Here is an 18,234-nt window from a genome sequence, read left to right on the forward strand (position 1 = left end):
AGGCCCAGGCAGGATGGGACAGGTGGTAGGGGCAGCCTTCCAAGGACCCCTGAGTTAGTGACAGAACTGGACCTTGAACCCCCAGAGCTCTGCCTACCTAGACCAGGAACCTGGTTCATCCTCCCCATGGAGGCTTTGCCTTCCATGACCCTTCCCATGACACGTGATGAACACACAATGAAGCTGAGGGAGGGGTGAGGCTGGTGAGGACAGAGGAGTAGCCAGTCCAGGCCCTGTGCCCCTACACCCTCATCTCTTTCTAATGGGGTGGTAAACGAGGAGGGGCAACTCAGATGCCTAAGAAGTTCAGGCCCAAATCTCAGAGACAGCGTGGGGCTGTTGCCCCCCTCACCCAGGTCCAGCAGGCGGCCTGTTCCCCCACTTACAAACAGGTCAAGCGCAACGCCAGGAGCTATCAGGGCCGCTGCCGCCATCGTTGCAGCCAGAATACCACTTCCAGGGTTCCTAGCCAACTGCAAGCAGTTGACTCTTCGTCTGCTTCCTGCAGGACCTACAAGAACAGTGAGGAGCTTCGGTCTCGTATTGTGTCTGGAATCATCACACCTATCCATGAGCAGTGGGAGAAGGCTGATGTAAGCAGTCCCCACCGGGAGTTCCCCCCTGCTACCGCCAGAGAGGTGGACCCACTCCGGATTCCTCCACACCACCCACACACCAGTCGGCAGCCTCCCTGGTGAGTACAGAGTGCCCAGCGGGAAGCCCATGCTTCTGTAGAGGGATTCCAGCCAGCTATCCCCATCCTGCCACTTGACCCCATCCCTGGCCCGTATGTGTTTTCAACAAAATGATCAATGTCAAGTGGAACAGTGAGTTCTTGAACTGCTACTAGTCACCCTAATTACCCAACATCTAAGCCTGCGTGACTTCTTTCTAGAGGCCACACAGAGCCCCTGCGTCTGTCCAAGGATCAGTGCCTCTGGGGCTTATGTGCGGTAGTCTAGGGTTGCTGCCCAGGTAATTCACAGCTAATTCATTCCAGAGCTTTTTGTCTAGACAGGGCCCTGGGCCAGTCTTTCTGAGAAAATGCAAACATGCAGAGGTACTAGCCCAGAGGAGATGCAGTCCCAGTGTCTTGCCCATTTCATTTCATTTCATTGTAGTCCCCCAACCTCGCTATCAACTTCAGAAGTTTTCCAAAATAGCATGGGGTGTGAGTGAGTCACATTCCAAGGTTTTTGCAGATTAGGATGGCAGCATTAGGACTGGAGACTTTGACTCAGTGGGAGGAGACAAGGACCAGGGGACCCTAGTCTCTAGCTGAGACAGCACTTCTCAGTTTGGAGCCCATACTGTGATACCATACTGTTGGTGGGGATAAGGGACAGAGTTCACTGTGAGGGACATAAATAAGCACTTAATAAATGTAGACTACCATTGTTATTTTATTCTGGTTCGCAATTATATGCCTTTAGTTAGCTAAAGATGGGAAATCAGTTTAATTATTCCAAGTAATGATTGGCATATCTCTTTGGCAAAATCTTTACCAAAAATATTGAGTCCTGTGAAGAGAATGGAGAATAAGAAAAAGTGGTTGAAAAGGTTGAAAATGGCTTGTCTGATATATCTTATTTTACCAAAGGGAATAGAGATAAGATGACCTGCCTGAGTTCACCAGCCACTAATAAAGAGGCAGAGCCAGGGCTGGAGTCTAGGTGTCCTTACTCCCTTCACAGTGCTCTGGCTGTGATGTAAACAGATGTGATCTAATCACCTTTCCAGGGTGGAAAGATTTAAGAATAAGCCCTGGTCAGAAGTCAAGTTGGGAAAAAATTTTAGACCTGGAGTAAATAGTAATTCTCAGCTTTATTAGACCCAGTGCCCATTTCAAAACAAATATTCTGTGAAATATCCCTTACTATATTGAAATGGAATTCATAAGTATTCTAACTTACTTCATGCACATTTCAGAGGAAATCAGTATAAAGTCCTAACTATAACATAAATTAGAAAAAGAGAGTAATTGATAAGATGATGATGTGTATTCCATGTGTAGGTGCCTGAGTACACTGGAGAGCATGGATGTTTACACCTGTATGTGGAATTATCTTGAATTCAACAGTGACAAAAGCTGTTGTATACAGATGTATTATGTCAACAACTCAAATACCACAAAACTCTGTTGCTGTTACTAGCGTGACTTTTTTGAAATGGTAAACAGCTGTTAGGAGAATTGCAAACAAAATATTGAATATTGTTTCTTCAGTTATACCATAGTTACATTCCTGGAAAAATGTGCTTGTTTTAAAGTAGTAGAAAAAAAAATACTTTGTGTTCATATATAAAATGGCCTTACATTCAGATAATTTATTTAGGCTTTACACCTCCATGAGTATCTAACAAGACGTTTGAAAATTGTGTGGGATGCAGGTCATTCTTCATTTCGTGAAACTCTACTATGAATTGTAGAACATCTAGCATCTCTGGTCTCTGCCTGTAAATGCCAAGAATGCCTTCCAACTACTATGACAAGCAAAAATGACCCCAGGGCTTGCACTATGGCACCTGGAGGCTATGCCTCCCTAATTGGGAATCATAGACCTAGAATATAGAATTGTGAAAGTAAAAATCCTAGCCTTGGAAGAACTGAGAGAATGAGAAAATCACCATGTTGCAACTTCTGCTGAAATAATGTACCTGGTCACAAATTGTCAATGGTTGATAAAACTATTAAGTAAAGATTGATAGGGGACTTTATAATAGGTGGATCTGGTGAGTAGCATCTGAACCCATTGATTAATCTTAACGCTAAAAGTGGGATAGCCAGATACTGTTTTCTAATATTATGCAATAGTAAGTTCACAGCAACCTCAATCTAGATCTAACTCCCAGTTTAAAAATATGAAGGACAGAAGAATGAGTCAAACAGATACATGAGGATACAACATCCAAAATTGGAATATGGAAAAATTGTATAGGATAAATTGACCTTGTTTTTTCAACAAATAAATTAATCACATGGGGAGAAAAGGGAGAAGGAGGCTGTTGTGGAAAGAGTCATACCAACTAAAATGCAGTGTTGGACCTTGTTTGGATCTTGATTCAAACTAATTCAAAAAATTATTTTTTAAACATTTGGGGAAATTTGAGCATGGACCAGGTATTAGATAGCATTATGAATTACTGCCAATTTTGTTAGGTGAAATAATTCTGCTTATGTTAAAAAAAGAAATCTTTATCTGTTAGAGATATATATTGAAGTATTTAAAGGTGAATGATATGTCTGGGATTTACTTTTTTTTTTATTTTTTATTGTACTTTAAGTTTTAGGGTACATGTGCACAATGTGCAGGTTTGTTACATATGTATCCATGTGCCATGTTGGTGTGCTGCACCCATTAACTCGTCATTTAGCATTAGGTGTGTCTCCTAATGCTATCCCTCCCCCCTCCTCCCACCCCACAACAGTCCCCGGAGTGTGATGTTCCCCTTCCTGTGTCCATGTGTTCTCATTGTTCAATTCCCACCTATGAGTGAGAACATGCGGTGTTTGGTTTTTTGTCCTTGTGATAGTTTACTGAGAATGGTGTTTTCCAGTTTCATCCATGTCCCTACAAAGGACATGAACTCATCATTTTTTATGGCTGCATAGTATTCCATGGTGTATATGTGCCACATTTTCTTAATCCAGTCTATCGTTGTTGGACATTTGGGTTGGTTCCAAGTCTTTGCTATTGTGACTAGTGCCACAGTAAACGTATGTGTGCATGTGTCTTTATAGCGGCATGATTTATAGTCCTTTGGGTATATACCCAGTAATGGGATGGCTGGGTCAAATGGTATTTCTAGTTCTAGATCCCTGAGGAATCGCCACACTGACTTCCACAATGGTTGAACTAGTTTACAGTCCCACCAACAGTGTAAAAGTGTTCCGATTTCTCCACATCCTCTCCAGCAGGTATAATTCTAACAAAACTTATATAAGACTTTTATACTGAAAACTACAAAATGCTAGTGAAAGAAATCAAAGAAGATCTAAATAAATGGAGAGACATAACATATTCATGGATTAAAGACTCAGCATAGTAAAAATGTCAGATACTCCACAAATTGATATACTATTTCAGTGCAATTCCTATCAAAATCCCAACAAGAATTTCTGCAGATATAGCAAGATACAGCAGATAATATTTATATGGAAAGGCAAAGAATCTAAGATAGCTGTAACAATTTTTTAAAGGAATAAAGTAGAAGAAATCATTCTACCCAATATTAAGGCTAATTATATAGCTAAAGTAATCAAGATGGTGGAATTGGCAGAGGGTCAGACATATAGATAAGTAGAACAGAATAGTGAACACAGAAATAAGACCAGCCAACTTTTGACAAGGGTGCAAAAACAAGTCAATGGAGGAAGGAATGTCTTTCAATAGATGATGCTGGAGCAATTGGATAATCACAAGCAAAAATATGAGCCTTGACCTTAACCTTATATAAAAATGACCTCAAATTGGATCGATTTAAATGTAACATACAATACCACAACACACCTAGAAGAAAACACAAGAGGAAATCTTCAGTATCTAGGGCTTGGTGAAGAGTTCTTAGCTACAGCACTAAATGCACTGCACGATATTAAAAAAAGATGCTAAATTGCACTTCATTGAAATTTAAAACTTTTGCTCTGTGAAAGACCCTGTTAAGAGGATGGAAGCATAACCTACAGTTTGGGAGGCAATGCTTGGAAACCACATATTCAACAAAGGATTCATATCTAAATAAAGAACTCTCAAAGTCAACAGCTTAAGAAACTATCCAATTAGAAAATGGAAAAATGAAGGCCAGGCATGGTGGCTTATGCCTGTAATCCCAGTACTTTGGGAAGCTGAGGTGAGTGGATCACCTGAAGCCAGGAATTCGAGATCAGCCTGGCCAACATGGCAAAACCTTGTCTCTTCAAAAATACAAACATTGGCGGGTGTGGTGGTGCATGCCTGTAGTCCCAGCTACTCAGGAGGCTGAGGCAGGAGGATCACTTGAACCCGGGAGGCGGAGGTTGCAGTGAGCCGAGATGGCGCCACTGCTCTCCAGCTTGGGTGACAGAGCAAGACTCTGTCCCCCCCAAAAAAAGAAAAAATGGAAAAATGATATGAAGAGGTAATACACTGAGAAGGATGTACAGATGGCAAAGAAGCAATGAAAAGATGCTCAGCATTGCTAGCCATTAAGCTAGGTGAAATGCAAATGAAACCACAATGGGTGTTTCACACCTATTAGAATAGCCAAAATTAAAAATAGTGACGATACTAAATTGTAGAGAGAGTGCAGAAAAACTGGATCATGTACACTACTGGCGGGCATGTCAAATGTAACAGCTACTCTGGAAAATCATTTGGCAGTTTCTTAAAAAACTAAACATGTACTTAATAGTTAGATCCAGGAATCACACTCCTGAACATTTATCTCAGAAAAATGAAAATTGTGCCCACAGAAAAACCTGTACACAGATGTTCAGAAGAGTTTTATTTGTGATAGCCAAAAGCTGGAAATAATCTGGATGTCCCTCCTCTGGTGATGAATAGTTAAAGGAACCGTGGTATATCCATACTGTGGAATACTACTTGGCAGTATAAAGGAATGAACTGTTGAAACACAGCAATTTGGTTAATCAGAGTCATTATGCTCAGTGAAAGAAGCCATTCCCAAAAGGTCACATATTGTGTGATTCCACTTACATAACATTTTTAAAATGACACAGTTATAGAGGTGCTAAACAGATTAATGGTTTCCAGGGGTTATGAGGGCAGGGCTATAGGTGTGGTTATTAAGGGGAGTAGCATGAGAGAGATCTTTGTGGTGTTTTAACTATTAGAGTAAACTGAGTGAAGTATATTGGAACCTCTTGTACTGTTTTTCCAACCCCTGTGAATCTTTTTTTTTTTTTTTTAGACAGAGTCTCCCTCTGTCACCCAGTGTGGAGTGCAGTGGTGTGATCTCGGCTCACTGCAGCCTCCGCCTCCCAGGTTCAAGCTACTCTTCTGCCCCAGCCTTCCGAGTAGCTGGGATTACAGATGCCTGCCACCACACCCAGCTCATTTTTGTATTTTTAGTAGAGACGAGGTTTCACCATGTTGGCCAAGCTGGTCTCAAAATCCTGCCCTCAAGTGATCTGCCCACCTCAGCCTCCCAAAGGGCTGGGATCACAGGCATAAGCCCCTGTTCCTGGGCCCCTGTGAATCTTTAATTATTTAACAATAAAAGGGTTTTTAAAATTTAGATGCTGAAGAGCCACTTAGATTCTTAAGTCCATGGTATTTATTCAGCTCTGTGTAGGGGGACAGTGGATCTAGCCCTGAGTGTTTCATAAAGGCCAGTGAGGCCTTTTGTCCTGCTAGCTCATATCATCTAGTCAGGGATGAGCAATGGAGTGGGAGCACATAGGGAAAGGAATCTGAGCCTTACCTGAAGGCTTCCCCAAGGAAGGGACTGACCACTAAGCAGGCTCCTAAAGAATAAGGAGGAGATGTTAGCCAGACAGAGAGTAGGGCAGAAAGGGCATCTTAGCCTGAAAGCCTGTCCTGTGCAGAGCCCTGGAAGGACAGGCAGTGGAGCCAGAGCCGGGCAGGTGTCATTAAGTGGGTTGCTGAGACCAGGTCAAGCTTCCCCACTTAGGGTAAGGGAAAGGATACAATACTCCTTATCAGGGTAGAAAATTACCAAGAAGGGATGTGGGCCTCAGTCCAGTGAATCTTTAATAAGTGAAGGCTCTGAGTCTTTGGTCTGAGGAGGCTTTGGGGAACATAGATATTCTACTAGGCCCAGAAAATGAGAAGGATACCAGCCAAGCACTGGACTGCTGCAGGTCCAGCAAGTCCTGTCCCAACCTGGTTTTGGTTGGCAGAAACCTCTGGTCCTCTATCTCTGGAGGTTACCCCACTTTTGACAGTACCACCACTCAGTTATTTTTGTCTGATCCCAAGATTACTGGCTTTTTTCAAGAGCATATTTTTGCTCTGTGTTTTCACCCATTGCTTGGACCTGTGCATTGTACATTTTTGGTGAGTCCTCTATTCAGCAAATGTTTTTCTCTGTGGGTTCAGGGATCCTAGGGCTGGGCCCCTACTTCAGAGGCATGCACTTCCCCTGTGGCATGGGAAATAGGTGAGTTAGAGAGGTAATTGCTGTTACAGAGGTTAGCACAGAGATACTTCATGAGTATCCTGGGAAAGGCTACTTGGAAGTGCTGCCTGAGCTGTGTCTTCACCGGAAAGGGAATTATTTCTTAAACTCTCTTTCTGCCTTTTCATATGTCTGAATTACTACATAACAGATTTTTTTTTTTTTAGGGAGAAGGTTGTTCCAGGCTGAGGAAACAGTAGGTTAGAGGCATCAAGGTCTAAAAACATGGGGCTGTCCCTGAACTTTAGCTGGACAAAAATAATTTGTCTGGAATTCCAGCATATAGCAGCTATGGAGGATGGGGCCAGATTTTGGGAAGCCCCTGATGTGAAGTACATGAATTTCCCTGTGGACAGTTGGAAACCACTGAAGGATTCTGTGGGCAACAGTGCCTTTGGCTAAAGAGCCTAGTGGGTTGGAGAGGATCAGGCAGAAGATCGAGCTTGTCCCTCCTCCATACCACTCTGAAGGAAAGACTTGGTTCCCTTCCTTCCCTGCCCCACCTCTCCCCTGACGTCAAGGAGAGTATTTTATGGCAATTAGGAGCACAGGCTTTGGAGAATGATCAACTGGGTTCAAACCCTGAGCTTGCACCTTTCCCTGTCTCAGCACATATAGCCTCTTGAAGCCTCAGTTTTCTGATCTGCACCTTGGGAATAATTACAGCTGTCTCAAAGGTTTTGTAGGATTGAATGTGATGATGGATATCACATGTTGACATTCAGTAAATATTCAGTGGTCTAGTAACTGGCCACTGGAAAAAAAATATTCAATGGATGCCCATTAAGGTAGCTGGCAAAGATGAGAACAAGTTTGAAGGTGTAATGAGTAGAGGGTCTCTCAAAAGAGAACCTTGTTTTATTTTTTTTTAATACCTACCATCTTCCCCCCAAAACAGATTTGATGTAGGATTAGGTGTGAGAGTGTCAGCCCAGAGGGGGTGTTGGGCAACTGTATTTAGGCCCAGGCCCAGGTCCATTATGGACATTGTTTCCGTTGTCATCATCATCATCATCACCCTGTGTTGAGGACAGAAGTAATTTCCCTTTCTTGGCTGTTCACCATGCATTGGCGTGTGAACCAAGTGTGTTAATTTTTGGTTGCTTATCTTCTGGACAGCCCTACAAGAAGATCAGTGGCATCCCCACTTTACAGAGGAAGAGACAGTGGCTGAGGGAGGTAGCGTAGCTACCTCAGCGTTATCTCGCTGGGAGGGTGAGCACTGGGATTTACCCCGAAGTGGGTCTAACTCAGCAGCTTATGCTTTTCCCACTGCACCCGTCAGTGTTAGTTCATGTCATAAGCAATGTGTGTACAAATTCAATGTAGTATAGACTGATTATGGAGAAGCCCATCCCCTTTCTCCTCCACAATTAAGTCTTTCTGAGGCAGGCCTGTTTCACAAGAGCAAGGCACTGAACTGGAGAGATGGTTGGAAGAGGAGGGAGAATGTTTAGGAGGCTTTTTCTTAGCCTCTGGCAAATTGACAGCCTATCAGATCTCCCCTCTGTAATCACCTCACCTGCGTCTGCCCCCACTCCCTGCTTATTCCTTGGCCAGCCCCATTTGTCCATGAACTCAGATAGCTGTGTTGACCCTGATTCCTTTACTACAGCTCCCATCACCACCACGTTGCTCAGCAACCACGCACTCATACTTCCACCTTTTCCTTTCTCCCTGAAATGCCCAGTTTCGGGGTGAAGCCACAGGGCAGGAAGGAGGCAAAAAGCAGCACAGCAGCTGGCCTCTCTGGCTGCTGCAGTGTATTAATTATCCCATCACTGAACACCCTTGGCTGGCGCTCTGAGCAGAAATAGCAGCCTCTGCTCCTTCCTGTAGGACACAGTTCGGTGTCTCACCCCTCACGTTAAACACTCTTGTTTTGCCTGTCTCACACCTGGAAATTTCCAAATACAAACTAAAGTTGGGATTGTTTGCCCTAGAGCGTAAAGAGACTTGTTTCCCTAAGTGTGTAGTGATGTATGGCTGCAGCTTGTCAAAAGATTCTGGGTCTGCTGTGATACTGGGTGCGTCTAGGCTAGGAGTATAGCTAGAGAGGACATTCCATTGTAGTGGAAGATTGGAGGCGGGCAGGTCTTTCCTACTCCTGAGATGTCTAGGAAAGAATTACTGAAAACAACCATCTGTAAGGAAAAGATTTTTTTATCCAGCCTAACTTTTTGTTGGACAAGTCTAACCTATTTCCTTTTGCTTCATCTGTCCTCTGATAGTCAGGAGACTGTATGTCCCAAATCCTGCTCCATGTTTTGAAAAAAACAATTTTTTCTGTGCTTAACCAGCTTCTCTAAAAATAAATCTTTAGATATAAAGGCCTTATTTATTTCATTCTGAATTCATTTTTAATCCCAACCAATCTGTATCTTTACATATTTTTAAATGTTCCAAATCGTTTGCATTTTGCACTTTTTAAATTTCATAATCCATTTACTAAAATGCTAAACATAACTCTTTTAGTATCTGATATTTCATTTTGCTAGTATGCTATGGTTTATGTAACTTCTATGGGGTATTTCAAGCATTTCTAATTTGTAATTAGTACAGCTATGAACATCCCTGTGTGTTAGGTTTTTTTTTCTTTTACTTCCTTGGGTTATATTACTTACACTGGAGGACCTCAAACTTTATATTCTCAGGAACCCTCTAGCACTCTCAAAAATTGAGGACCCAAGAGAGCTCTTATATGGGTTATATGTAGCAATATTTACTGCATTAGCAGTTACAAATGATACTTTCAAAATACACATTTATTCATTGATTTAAAAATAAGCCCATTATGTGTTAATATAAATAACAAATTCCTTTGAAAATATCTTTTCAAAACAAAAAATTTAGTGAGAAGAGTAACATTCTTTTACATTTTTGCAAATCTCTTTAATGTCTGGCTTAATGGAAGACAACTAGATTCTCATTTCTGCTTCTGCATTCAGTCTGTAGGGGATATGTTGTTTTCATTGAAGCCTTTCACATATCAGTTGTTGGAAAAAAAAGAGGACTAGTTTAATAACCTTTTCAAATAATTCTAGATATTCTCCTTTACTGTTAAACTAACTTGACAAGTAGTAGTTTTTGTAAAGGTTAGTTGTAGTGTGGAATCTGAATCCATACCAGTGAACTTTTTATATATCTGTTACATTAAAATCCGCTGGTCTATCATGCCGTTTGAATGGACCTTTTACCCGTGTATAATGCTATTATAGAAGATCGTGTATTTTGGTCATTTGGAAAATATTGATTCACTGAGATATGCAGATCTGCTCAAAGTTGACACATCTTATTATACAATATCATTGCTAATTTTTGCTTGAAAACTTGAATTTTCTCATTGGCAGTAAATAGCATTCATTATTTTCCTTGTAGTAATGGGCTCACATCCTTTTGGAGAAAATGTCCGCTATGTAGCCAAGTTGAATAAGCACGGTTTGTCATTCTTTCAAGTAAAAAAAAAAACTGTTTTCTTTGAAAAAATGACTGCTTCAGCCAGCAACTTGAACAACTGCACAAGTACTTTTCATCATGACAACCATTGTGCCTCTGTGTGCAGTAGAAGTGCTTTATGCAAGGCCAGGTGTGGTGGCCCACACCTGTAATCCCAGCACTTTAGAAGACTGAGGCAAGTGAATTGCTTGAGCCTAGAAGTTTGAGACCAGCCTGGGCAACATGGTGAAACTCTGTCTCTATAAATTAGCTGGATGTGGTGGCGTGACCCTGGAGTCCCAACTACTTGAGAGGCTGAGGTGGGAGGATTGCTTGAGCCCTGGAGGTGGAGGTTGTGGTGAGCCATGATCACACCACTGTACTCCAGCCTGGGCAACAGAGCAAGACCCTGTCTCAAAAAAAAAAAAAAAAACAGAAAAAGAAGTGCTTTATGCCCATTTCCCACTTCGTGCAGAATGTTAAAAAGACATATTCAAAGATTTAAATTTTACAAAACTTGACAATCTATACCTCTTCATCAAGTACATTCTAAAGTGAAGCTGGGTGTGGGTGAGTGAGTGGTAAGGGAGGATGCACTAACTGCCAGGTTATTGCTGCTGCTTTGAGTCATACTATGGCATCAGCAGTTCCACCCACTATTGCGTTTGCACCATCAGCGCAAATGTCAACACAGCAAAAAAAAAGCAAATAGCTTCTGAGATAAAATAGTTTTGACCTCATGGTACAGGAGTCCATGAGCCACATTTAAATTTTTTTTTTTCTTGAAATTTACTAGCCATTTGGATTTCATCTTTTGTGAAGAGGTAATCAAATCTCTTGTTCATTTTTCTATTGGCTTGTCTTTGTATGACTTGTTGGCATTGTTTATATAATATATTCTGAATTTAAGTCCTTCATTAAGTATATGTATTTCAAATGTCTTCCTCCCCTCTGTAGCTTGCCCTTTTACCCTGTTAATGGTTTTTTTTATTATTGTTAAAACATTCTTAATTTTTATATAATCTAGCTTATCAGTGCTTTCCCTTTATGTTTGGTGCTCTTGATTTTTGTTTAAGAAGTCTTTGCCCTATGCCAAGGTCATGGAGAAATCCTCATATATTTTCTCCTAGAAGCTTTAATGGTTTACCTTTTATATTTAGATCTATAATCCATTTAAAATATTTTTTATGTGTGGTGTGAGATTTATATTTTTCCATATTGATATCCAGTTGGTCCAGCACCATATTTTGAAAAGATTATCCTCTACCTATGTTACTTTAATAATTTAATTTTCATTTTTCATTACTTGTGAAACTATTCTCTATTCTTAAAATTTGTTTTCATTCCTTTCCCCTTGGAGTCACATAATATCCCTTTGGTTTTTTCCTGTGGATAGCAAAGTTCAATAACATTTATATAGCTACTATTTATTCAGTGCCATTGATTCCAGACAAATGCTGGGCATTTAATCCATGTGCTCTTATTTAATCCCCTCAACAATTCCATGAGATTGGTAAGGGCTATCCCCATTTTGCAGGTAAGGAAGCCGAAGTTCATGTACAGTAAGTAACTTCATCACAACAGTAAGCAGCAAAAGTTGTGTTATAATAGTAAATTATTGAATTCTACTTATGGGACTCAGGCACTACACTTTTGTAAGCATTCTCATTTAATATATATAACAACCCTGTGAAATAGATACTATTGTCTGTATTTTACACAAGAGAAAGCTAGAGCTTGGAGATTTTCTAACTTGCCCTGGGTCACACATCTGTGAAATGGTGAGGCCAGAATTTGGACTTGAGTCTTATCCCCAAATCAATCTTAGTGTCCATCATGTGCCAATTACTGGGAATATGTCATGAGGTGTGGACCCAGCCTTCAAGGAGCTCACAGTTGATTGGGGCTAATTGCCCTTTTCATTCCAGATGATAAATCTTTTTAAAACAATGGTAGAAGTATGTCGGAGATCTGCTGAAGCACATTGAAGGGTGATTAATCTGAAGAGTAGAAGGAAAGGTTTCATAGAGATGATGCCTGATGAGCTAAATTTTAAAGGACCAATAAAAGTTCTGTGGTATTGAGGGTAATTGACTTTTATGGCAGAGGGAATGATGGGTACCAATGGGGCTATGAAATCGGGAGTTTTTGTTTCACTCATGTCAGCATGTGAAGGGAGAAAAGATGAATGTGAGGGCCAAATCACAAGGCCAGTATGTGCTAAGAAGCTGGATTTGATCCATGGGGTGATGGGAGCCATCAATGTTTTGAAAAGTTATGTGGTTGGGACTCAGTTAACCACAGATTTTTTTTTTTTCCTCTTGAAGAATCCCAGTCATATTCTGACAGTGGACATGTTAACATGGTTAATATTTATTGAGCTTTTACTGTGGGCTGAGCAGTTACATTAAGTGTAAAGTATATGTAAAACAATCTCTTTTAAGACTCATAAGAGAATGAGGTAGATGCTCTTGGTATCTCTGTTTTATGCAAAAGAAAACTGAGGCACCAAGAGCTTGACTTGCCCAAAGCAACACATCTTATGAGCATTGGAGCAGGATTCAGCCTTTAGTATTTCCAACTTTTGACACATGTATTGGCAGTTGTTTCAGAAGAAATGAGCTTGGCTTGGAGTGCTCCAAGAACAAAGAAATGAGCTTGGCTTGGATTGCTCCAAGTACTGATTGGAACATGGTACAGCAGTGGAGCAGAAACATAGGAGATGACACCATGGGGTAAGCACAGTCCAGTGCATATAACCCATGGGGCCAAGACTGGGAGAATGGGAAGCCACTGGGCAGGTTTTACAAGGGAGGGACTTCATGTTGTTTACATTAAAAAACAAAATAACCCTCTGGCTCCTTTGTAGAGATGGATTATAGAGGGACAAGAGTAAAAACAGACCCAGAGAAGAAGCTGACACAGGCAGCCAGGCAAGAAATAATGGTGGTAGGTGGTAGATGGTGGTATATAAGGCAGGTGGCTCTGGGGTATATTTGGAAGTATACCTGACAGGACTTGCTGATGGGTTGGCTTAATGAAGGGAAGAAAACTCAAGGATGATGCAAGTTCTTTTTTTAGCCTGTGATTTCTGATTTGGGGCTACCATAACTAGTAGACATACTTTTATGCAACTTGGAGCATGTCTCTGAATGTTTCCTTAGAATAGATTCTTGTGGAATTACTACATTAAGGACCAAGCCTGTTTATAGAGATTTTGATACAGATTGCTCAGTTGCCCTTCTAAACAGTTGTGTTAATTGACATTCTCACTATGTTTCAATGTCATTTCTGTATCCTTACCAATGCTGGAGTCAGTCTCATTATTCTTCTAAATTACTTAGAAAAACATTGTCTTCATAACATCTGTAAGCTAACTGAACTCAAAGTGTAAGGCCAGTAAAGTGAGGAAAGTGTTTGCAGCATATGTGTGCATCATAAATTGCCACAAATTAGTGGCTTAAAACTGCACCCACTTACTATATCATAATTCTCTAAGTCAAGAGTATAGACTTGCTTGGCTCATTCAGATCACTGGCAGAATTCAGTTCCTTGTGGTTGTAAGACTAAGGTCCCTATCCCTCTCCCTCAGCTCCATAAGACCTTCTGCATTTCTTTTCATGTGGCTGCCGCCTCTTCAAAGCCAGCAGTGCTGTGTTGAGTCTCTTCTTGGGCATTCTTCTTCCTCCATAATCCATGTTCTGTGCTTTTAAGCGTTCCTGTTTATTAGATTAGCCCACCGAGATAATGTCCCCTTTTGAGGTCAACTGTGCCATACAACAAAACAATCACAGGATTGCTTTCTCATCACATTCATAGGTACTGGGGATTAGGAGTTGTGGAGTCTTGAGAGGAGATCGAATTCCATCTACCACAATCTGTTCTCCGGCCTCTCAAATGTGAAATATATCTTTCTTCCCCTGAGGTTTCCAAGAGTCTTGACCCGTTACTACATCAAGTCAGTCTAAAATCTTATCTAAGTCTCATTAGCTTGAAGGACCAAGATCTAATCATCTCAGTCAGGTGCAGTTGAGGCTCCTGAGCACAACTCCTTTCAATCAGTTGACCAAAGAAACAAGTTCTTTGTTCCCATCATATAGTAGTGGAGTGACAGAGGATAAGATATCTGTGTTTTCTAACGTAGAAAAAAAACATGTGCATGAAAGTTATTAAGTACAGTATTATTTGTAGTTACACATGCATACCCCAGAAACATCAGTGCTTGCAATAGAAAATTGAGTAAATTTTTAAAATTTGCTTCACTTGAGTATGTATTACTTGGCCGTTAAAAATGTTAATAGTAAAGACAACTTAGGAAATACAGCACCTATGTGGAGGAAAGCAATGAGGTCCAAAATGATATAGTATTGTTATAGTCATATTAAAACATGCTTATGAAAGAAGACATGAAAATAATGCAAAAGTAATCATTGTGTTAGTCAGATTATGGGTGACATTTTTCTGTTCCGAATGCTTTACAATTTTTAGCATAATTTATGTGTATTTTTTCTTTCTTCTAAACATCTTTGATCACTTAGCTTAAATGTAGTATTTCCCAACCCTTCTCAGTCCCTGGTTCAGCTTTGATCTCATAGGATATCCTTCAGGGTAAGGAAATGGAAAGGTTTATTGCTCTGTTTGCCCAGGGCCCTGTGACCAGTGCTTCTCTTGCATATGTACACATACACTTCTTTGCAGTTATCAGCATCTTCATTTCCCCAATTCTAAGTTTCCACACTTGGCTGGACAAAGTTAATAAACCCAGACACCAAAATTTCATGGCTGAATTTGTACTCTGACTGGGAAACAGTCTCCTCCAAATCATCAATGTCAGCTTACCTGGGAGCTTGTGAAAAATGCAGAATCTGAGGTTCCACTCCTAGTCTTCTGAATGAGAACCTGCATTTTAGCAAGATCCCCCACTGACTCATGTGCACCTGACAAGTGTGAGCAGCACTGGCTTAGGTGGTTCAAACAATGCTGTGGAATTAGGGATTAGGGTCTGAAAATATTTAGGTTGTTGATACTAGTTGCGCCATGAAACCACAGCTGGCAGTCCAGAAGCCTGTGCAGACAGTGTTCACACCCAGTGATCAGCCACAGGTACAGATTAGCAGCTGGGAAGGCAGCCATGTTGGCATTCTGTACTGATTAAGAAGGTTCTGGTTCTAGAGTAAGCACATGCCATCCTGAGTTTCCTATTCAGTGCAGCCTTACAGAATGCATAGAGTAAAGCTATTTGAGAATATGAAAACTCCTCATTGAGAAAGCAGATTGGAGAATAGCAGAGTTTGAAGTACCGCTAAATGGGCAGTGAATTCACCGTTGTTCCCCTCTGATATCCTGCAGTCCAAATTCAAGGAAACCCAAAGTAAGGAAATGAACATTGGCATGGACGGAGAGTGTTCCAGGAAAGGCCTGTACTTCTGGCTAAAGGAGCAGGGAAAGGCGCTACAAATGCTCAGAGGGAGTGGGAAAAATCTCCCGTGCTTCTTTTTCCTTTTCTCCATTCATTTACATCCCAGCCTGCAGCAGTCTGCAGACACCTAAAACTGAGGAAGAACCTTCCTTTCCAACAAGAGGACCTATGGTCTCAGGAGTATGAGACAAACCACTGTTGCTTTTTTCTTTCCTTTGTCCTCCCTCCACTTGATTTTGGACACAGGCACCGTCATAGGAACTACATGGCAGAGCAGGTAAATAAAGCCCCAGCTTTCTGATCAGAGGACCCAAAAAGGAGCCTCCCAAGGAAATGGAAAGTACTGTGTGGACCACAGAGAGGGAGGAGCTCAGAAAGCACCCCATAAATTTGTTATGGCCTTACCTGCAGCTGTACGTAAGTGAACCTGATTCTAAATAGCATATCAAAGACTTTAGAATATAAGTACAGGAGAGCTGGCTGTTCAGGTCCCAGACTGACAACTGGATAGTACATGCATGGTGGAGACCTTAGTAGCATTGTAAAGCCTATACAAACAGAACTGACACTGAAAGCAAAACTTGGAGCCCAAACTTAACTAGGTTGATTGCCTGCTAAAACAAAAATATCAAGATTCTTCCAAAATGTTCAAAGTATCTGGAATAAAGTCCAAAATTACTGGGCATAAAAGAACCAAGAAAATTTCAACTCTCAAAAAGACAACAGATGTCAGTATTAAGATGACACAGATGTTGGAATTATTTTACAGGCTTTAAAGTGGCTATTATGAAAATGCTCCAACAAGTGAGGGCAAACAGTCTTGAAATGAATGGAATGATAGACATGTCAGCAAATAAACAGAAGACCTTAAGAAGAACCAAATGGAAATTTTAGCACTGAAAAATACTGTAAGAAAATTTAAATCTCACTGCATAAATCAGTAATAGAATGGATTTGACTGAGGAGTCAGTGAACTTGAAGATAGATAATACAAATTATCCTATCTGAACAACAGAGAGAAAAAAAGATTTAAAAATAATGTCTGAGGGACCTGTGGGGCAATTATAAAAGGTCTAACATTGGGGCCACTGGAAGAGAAGGAGAAGAGGAGAAAGTGCAGTACAGAAGTCTTTAAAGAAAGTAATAGCTGAAAACTTCTCAGATTTGGCAACAGGCATAAACCTACAGATTCAAAAAGCCCAGCAGACCCTAAATAGGATAAACCTAAAGAATTCCATGCCCAAACATATAATCAAACTGCTGAAAACTTAAGATTAAAACAGAAGTCTCGAAAGCAGTTGGAAAAAAACAACTCATTGCTTATAAAGAAACAAGAATTTGAATGGTTATGAATTTCTCATCAGAAATCTTGGAGGCCAGAAAGAAGAACAGCATTCTTAAAGTATGGAGAGAAAAAGAATTGTCAACCCAGAATTCTATATCCAGTGAATATTTCACCTTCATTTCTAAAGGATATTAAGATATCATTAAGAATATTTTAAAAAAGAAACTAAGAGAATTCATAGTCAGTAGATCTTCTCAAAAGGAATTTTAAAAGGAAGTTCCTCAGACAGAATGGAGGTGATACCAGATGGAAGCTTCAAACATCAGGTATAAAAGAAGAGTGGTAGAAATGGTAAATATGTGGGTAAATATAATGGACAGTTCTCTAAAATAGGTTTCATAGTTTTGTTAGTGTTGTCTTAGAGGGACAGAACTAATAGGATATATCTACATAGATAGATAGATAGACAGACAGATAGATATAGGGGAGTTTATTAAGTATTAACTTATACAATCACAAGGTCCCACAATAGGCTGTTGGCAGGCTGAGGAGCAAGGAGAGCCAGTCTGAGTCCCAAAACTGAAGAACTTGGAGTCCGATGTTCAAGGACAGGAAGCATGCAGCACAGGAGAAAGATGTAGGCTGGGAAGCTAGGCCAGTCGTCTCCTTTTCATGTTTTTCTGCCTGCTTTATATTCTCTGGCAGCTGATTAGATTGTACCTACGCGATTAAGGGTGGATATGCCTTCCCCAGCCCACTGACTCAAATGTTCATCTCTTGGCACCACCCTCACAGACACACCCAGGATCAATACTTTGTATCCTTCAATCCACTCAGTATTAACCATCACAGGTCTACCCCTTGTCAACTTGAACTGATACGCATCTCCTGAGATCATACATAATCTTCAAATAAAGCCAAAATAAGGTCGTAATTACGCCTAACATAATACAACTAT

General features: G+C 40.7%; 1 protein-coding gene across 2 annotated transcripts in view; it reads left to right on the plus strand.

Moving 5' to 3' along the window:
• PSMF1 (proteasome inhibitor subunit 1) overlaps positions 1-18,234 on the plus strand; it is a 49,206-nt gene that overhangs the window by 20,516 nt on the left and 10,456 nt on the right. For both annotated transcript variants that reach the window (XM_055265302.2, XM_055265303.2), the window contains one exon: positions 509-694. In XM_055265302.2, coding sequence (XP_055121277.2) covers positions 509-694 — 186 coding nt within the window. The remainder of the gene's footprint in view (positions 1-508; positions 695-18,234) is intronic.

Source organism: Symphalangus syndactylus, chromosome 24, assembly GCF_028878055.3.
Source record: "Symphalangus syndactylus isolate Jambi chromosome 24, NHGRI_mSymSyn1-v2.1_pri, whole genome shotgun sequence".
In the NCBI taxonomy this organism is placed as follows: Eukaryota; Metazoa; Chordata; class Mammalia; order Primates; family Hylobatidae; genus Symphalangus; species Symphalangus syndactylus.